Source organism: Anticarsia gemmatalis, chromosome W, assembly GCF_050436995.1.
Source record: "Anticarsia gemmatalis isolate Benzon Research Colony breed Stoneville strain chromosome W, ilAntGemm2 primary, whole genome shotgun sequence".
In the NCBI taxonomy this organism is placed as follows: domain Eukaryota; kingdom Metazoa; phylum Arthropoda; class Insecta; order Lepidoptera; family Erebidae; genus Anticarsia; species Anticarsia gemmatalis.
In genome coordinates, this window is record NC_134775.1 from 11,522,848 (window position 1) to 11,529,065 (window position 6,218).

The window sequence follows — 6,218 nt, forward strand, 5'->3', positions numbered from 1 at the left end:
ACCGCGGGGTCGCTACTCCCCGTCACCTCGCCTCAAGGTGCTTTATTATTATTATTATATTTTATAATTATATATATTATATATTATATATTATATATTATATATTATATATTATATATTATATATTATATATTATATATTATATATTATATATTATATATTATATATTATATATTATATATTATATATTATATATTATATATTATATATTATATATCATATATTATATATTATATATTATTTTTAGCAACCAGAGGTGCGGATATTTAAAAAAAAACAATTCACAATAACCTAAAAACTAATTTATTGGAAATAAAAACAATTTTAAATTATTAACCGTTACTTCTATAATTCAATTTTACAAATAATAAGGAATTAATCAACTTCAAACAGAAACCACGTGCAGAAATACCTGAGCCACCAACAACCTTACAGTGCGAGCGCTGACCGTTGAATGATTCAAACTGTCAACGGTCGCTCCTTTTATACCGATCGCTGGTGACGTCAGCCATCCCTCCTTACAAAATCAACTTTATTCTAACACGGCCTCTCCTGACTGTGTTCGTCCTCGGACACCTCTTCCATAGTAATGTCTTCCGCTTCAGGGTCGTTTGCTGAAGGCCCAGCCGAAGATGCAGCTTCTGCGAGCTCACTGTCATCGTCATCTAAAACCATAATTGTTTTTATTAGTTTAAATTCGATATCATAGTTCTGCCTATTCATTCATACATCTCGCATTTAAGGCCCTCTTACATTGACACAAACCAACTGAAGAATTTACTTCGCATACATGATCGCACATAGGCGTCACTCGTTCACACAGCTCGCTCATACCAAACAACTACACATTAAGCAATGTACGTGAGTACATTAATTAATGTGCCTATCAGAGAATGAACCGCAGCGCATTCTGACCAGTGTGGATAACAGTACCGCAGCACGTATCCAAAACATCTATAAATAGGACAGCACCGCAGCGCATAGTCTAACATATCCATTATAGGACAGCACCGCGGCGCATAGTCCAACATATCCATAATAGGACAGCACCGCAGCGCATAGTCCAACATATCCATAATAGGACAGCACCGCAGCGCATAGTCCAACATATCCATAATAGGACAGCACCGCAGTGCATAGTCCAAGCGATCAGATCGGACACCGCAGCGCCGATTTGATCTACGGGGTGTCACCGCAGTGTACGACCCCCGTGACGAGTACCGCAGCACAAGTCACACCATTTGATGAATAATCACACACAACTTGTAAGGCATCCATCACAGTCATTATCGATCGAGAGCTCTCAGTCCAGTCATGTTACAATTTCTGCAACATAAAATAAACAATTACTCACACTCAAAAAAAGATGCACACGTATCCGGACACCATTCTCCTTTCCACGGCACCATATATTGGGCTGCCGCCTGTGTTGTCTTTCCACGAGCGCCAGTCAACAGCTTCAGTTCATATCTGTGACTTGGCAGGATCTTAGTGACTTTATACGGGCCTCTCATTCCCGAGTCCAGCTTGCCAGTGCTCTGTGAATACTTGATGACAAACACCAAATCGTTCAGTTTGAATGTTCGTGGAGAACTCCGGTGCCGGTTGGCATAAGAATCTTGTTCCAATTGATTCTTTTTTAGCATCTCAGCCGCTCGGCTCCTGCATAATTCACGCCAAGCTTGACGGTTAGGGTGAGCATCTTCTATGGCGACATCTCGAACCAAGGAACGTATCACAGGAGTGGTCGCGTCAGTACCGATTAACAAATTTAAAGCCGAATATTTTGTGGTTTTCTGTTTGGTAACATTTAATACTAATTGAAGTTTCCATAAATAATCAGACCAACAATTATTTTTATTACTTACTTCTATGCGAATCATATTTAAAACGGTACGTATGTAACGTTCCGCTTGCCCATTTGCATGATGCATTTCGGGCGTAATATGGTGTATGCTACAACCCATGTCAGAAATTACATTTACAAAGCTAGAAGCCTCGAACATGCGACCGCGATCGCATATTAATAATTTTGGTACTCCAAATAAAGAAATGACATTGTTAAAAACACGTTTTAATTCGTCGGCGTCTTGCCTTCGCATTGGATAAATAAGACAAAATTTTGAAAATGAATCAACACAAACTAGTATAAATTTAAACCCATTAGATTCTGACAAAGGGCCCAAGGAATCTACATGTATGGTGTTGAAAGGTAAATCTGGTTTTTCCCAGGAGGTTATAGGTTGAATTGGGGCTCTAGGTACTCGTTTCTTTGACATACACGCAAGACAATGAGACACATATTTGTTTACAAACGTCTTAAGTCCAGGGAACCAAAAGTGTTTCAATATTAAGTCTAGCGTTTTGTCAGGTCCGATATGCTCGTGCTCATCGTGGAACAGCCTTAGTAAGCTAAGTCTATGGCCCTTCGGAATATAACAAAGGAGACGAGGTTCCTCACCAATAGGTGTATATCGGTAATAAAGTAAATCGTTTTGACAAACATACCGGCGTGAATCTAAATTGCCCTCCCTTAACTTTTGAATTAAATCCTGAGTCTCTATATCAGCATTTTGAGCAATTTCGGCCCAATTACGCGGTCTGTCAATATGATTCACTTGCGCTGCTGGTGGGTTTCTGCTAAGGTAGTCAGCGTGGGGCATTAATGCACCTTTCCTATATTCAATAGAAAAATTAAAATCCTGAAGGTAAATCCACCAGCGCGCCACCCTAGGAAGTAAATCCTTTTTACGTTCAGTGGCTTTCAGAGCATTACAATCCGTAATAATTTTGAAATTGATCCCAATTAAATAATGTCTGAAGTTTTGTAATGCTCTGACAACCGCCAATGTCTCTAACTCATATGAGTGGTACCTACTCTCAGCCCCTTGGGTTGTTTTGCTAAAATATGCAACCACTCGCTTTTTACCGTCATTATGAGTTTGCAATAACACCGCTCCATATCCAATACTACTGGCATCTGTGTGAAGTTCTGTAGGTAAAACAGGGTCGAAAATTGCAAGAATCGGCTCGCTAGTTAGTTTCTGTAACAAGTATTGGCGGGCCGATTCCTGTTCGGGTCCCCACTCAAACTTTACGTTCTTTTTCGTGAGGCGCGATATGCTGATAGTTTTTGACGCGTAGCCTTCGATATAGCGGCGGAAGTATCCAGCCAGACCCAGAAATTGTCGAACCTGTTTTACGTTAGTAGGAACTGGTGTATTAATTAATGCTGAGACCTTATGTGGACTCGGTTTAACTTGACCGTGAGATATTACACGTCCAAGGTACTCAACTTGGCTAGTCAGGAACGAGCGTTTCCGGAGGTTTACTGAGAATCCGGCCTCTGTGAGTGTTTTTAAGACCTCTCGAAGTAAGATTATCCCGTCATTAACATTGTCGCTCATTAGAAGCACATCGTCAATGTAGACCAAGACGTTACCCGCTTCAATAAATTTTCGAAGAGTGCCATTTATTATTCTTTGATAAACAGTAGGGGAATTGCATAATCCAAATGGCATTTTCAGATACTCATAATGACCCTCAGGAGTAACGAAACCAGTTTTATGGATGGATGCTTCGTGAATTGGTATCTGGTGAAACCCAGAAGCCATGTCCAAACACGTGAACAATTTAGAAGACCCTAAGCGATCAATGTGATCATCTATGAGGGGCAGTGGATACCTATCCTTTATAGTTATTCGATTCAGGGCTCGAAAGTCAACGCATAGTCTATCAGAGCCATCCTTTTTTTTAACCAGCAGTACTGGACTGGCATATTCTGAATCAGACTCCCTAACTATACCTTTCTGTAGTAAATCTTCGATAATTCCTCTAACTTTCAACTTTTCTTGGTAGGACAAGCGGTACGGGTGGTAAACTATCGGGGTATCGCTAGTCAGGTTGATATGCATTAGTCCTGTTTTCACTGTACTGGTAGCAGTACCAGATATTAAAAAATCAGAAAATTCATTAATCACGGTCTTAAGTGCAATGAGGTCGTCACCCTGAAGGGGCGTATTTAAATCGCTATGCATATCAGCCTGAGTAGTGCTTACGTTGAAAATATTATCGGAGGAGTGTGTTAAATATTGCTTACTCTTAGTTCGGAAATAAACAATGCCATCTCGATTTAGTACATCTGTCCCTATGATGACCGGGAAGTTCATACAAGAGGCAGGTATGACTACCAAATCTACTTCGAGGGAAATCTTTTCAAATTCTATGGTCACCGTGACGTATTCGTTAGAAATTATTTCATTCTCACTGATTCCTTTAATAACGCATCGTCTGGATTTAAGAGGACAAGTGAATAATTTGACAACATCGGAGGATATCAGTGAAATATTAATGGCACCGCTGTCGATTAGAATATCCATCGGTATGCCTTGAATGACAGCTGTGAGTACGTCATCGCGAGGGCCATCTGAAATTTTCTTACATAAGTTGACTTTTCTATTCTGATTATTATTATTATGAGTCTCTGATCGTTGTTTTGCGAAACATTGACTTTCTGTATGCCCTGCTTTTTTGCAAAACGTACAAGACGTCTTTGACTTATTTTCGACTGGCTTTGAAGGGTTATCAGAGGTGTTAGGCTTTTTTGAACATTCGTAGCTTTTATGTCCTGCCCGTCCACATACAAAACACTTTGCGGGAAATTTCTGTGTATTTTGCTTTTTCGCAGAACTAGAGGGTAAACGTGAATCAGTTTTTACGCGTGCGGGCTTGGCATAAATGGCTAAAAATGAGACTAAGTTTTCTGCGGTTAGTTCGGCGTTCGCAGCCGCGGCGCGTACTTGAGGGTCCGTTATGCCCCGTACTATTATTTGAATCATGAGGTCACTACTTAAACCTTTAACAATACGCAAACGCAACAACGAACGTTGAGCATATTCCGCGTAAGTTACATATTTATCAGAGGTAGTATTCATCACATCGAATAGAATATTGGCGTAATCTAATTTACGTGGACACAACGGTGTAAATTCTAATCTAAAATTAGTCCACGACCAGTCGTTAGTGACCCACTCATTGAGCCATGTTCTTGCATCGCCTTTTAAACAGTTGGATACGCGAGACAGACACTCAGAATCGCCCCAACCGTTCGTGGTCTTAGCGCGCTCCACTTCCTCACACCATACTTCAATGTCATTAATGGCAGGATCAAAATTCGAGACAAAATATTTATGTGATTTGTTCGGAATTACTGAGGTGATAAAATCTGCTAGAGTCTTTCCTACTGCCAGGGTATCAATGTTTTCTTGAGGTATGGCGTGATCAGCAGGGCGCGGAGGTGTTTGTGAAACACCCACGGAACTTTCCTCTATCGCATTTAGACGCGCGATAATAGTACTGAGGGCTTGTTTTACCGAACTATCACGACTACGCGACCGGTGATTACGCGAATCCTGGCGATGGGAACGTTCGCGCGAGTCATGGCGAGACTTTGCACGAGATTCGCGTGAGCGGTGTCGCGATCGGGATCGCGATAAGCGGCTACGAGATCTGTCATTCCTGATAATCTCGTGAGACTCGCGATGTTTCTGTCGCCGACGGGAATGTTTCGATGTATTCCTATTTTTGCGGCGATAAGAAAGGTCACTCGACCTACTACGAGACCTCGAAGACTGAGGCATTGTTCAAATAAAGAAAAATAAACAATAAATCGGTTGATTGTTTCCTTTATGAATTTTATGTGGACACAGGCGAATCCCACTTGTACGATTACATCGCACATTCATTTTATATTTTGATACTTAAGCATTTTCACCAAATGTACCTATAATTAAAATATTCATTGTTCAGTTCATATTTCGCCGCATTATTGTAAACACCTAAGTTTGTGTTGCAATAAATTATTATCAAGTTATCAAGCATATCATTTCACCTCAACAAAGTGTATAAGCAGACAAGTGCCCATACATTTATGGTCCTTCGAGCCTTAAGTGTTTGTGTTTTCTGTTTTCTCGTGTGGTAGCGAATCGGCTTCGTTGGCCTCCCACAAGCGGGTCTCACCGACGATAGTTGAGACGAGAGCGCATATACCTTGCGAGAGTACGGAGATACGTACACGCACATTACAAGCGACTTGAGCAAGCAGTCCTATCCAGGGCAATTTACAGCATCAAGGCAACTATCAGTTTTCATAGCAACAAGGCTTCAGCAATTACAAGTATATCAAGTTATAGCTAGCTAGCAGAAACAAGAAGATCGAT

General features: G+C 40.7%; 1 protein-coding gene across 1 annotated transcript; it reads right to left on the reverse strand.

Moving 5' to 3' along the window:
* Nucleotides 1–3,894: 3,894 nt before the first annotated feature.
* LOC142985747 (uncharacterized) lies at nucleotides 3,895–5,801 on the reverse strand. The gene is made up of 3 exons (XM_076133994.1): nucleotides 5,783–5,801; nucleotides 4,719–5,326; nucleotides 3,895–3,933 (listed from the first exon to the last, which is right to left on the reverse strand). Exons 1-3 carry the CDS (start codon nucleotides 5,799–5,801, stop codon nucleotides 3,895–3,897), a joined length of 666 nt encoding a protein of 221 aa, XP_075990109.1.
* Between the last annotated feature and the right edge of the window lie 417 nt (nucleotides 5,802–6,218).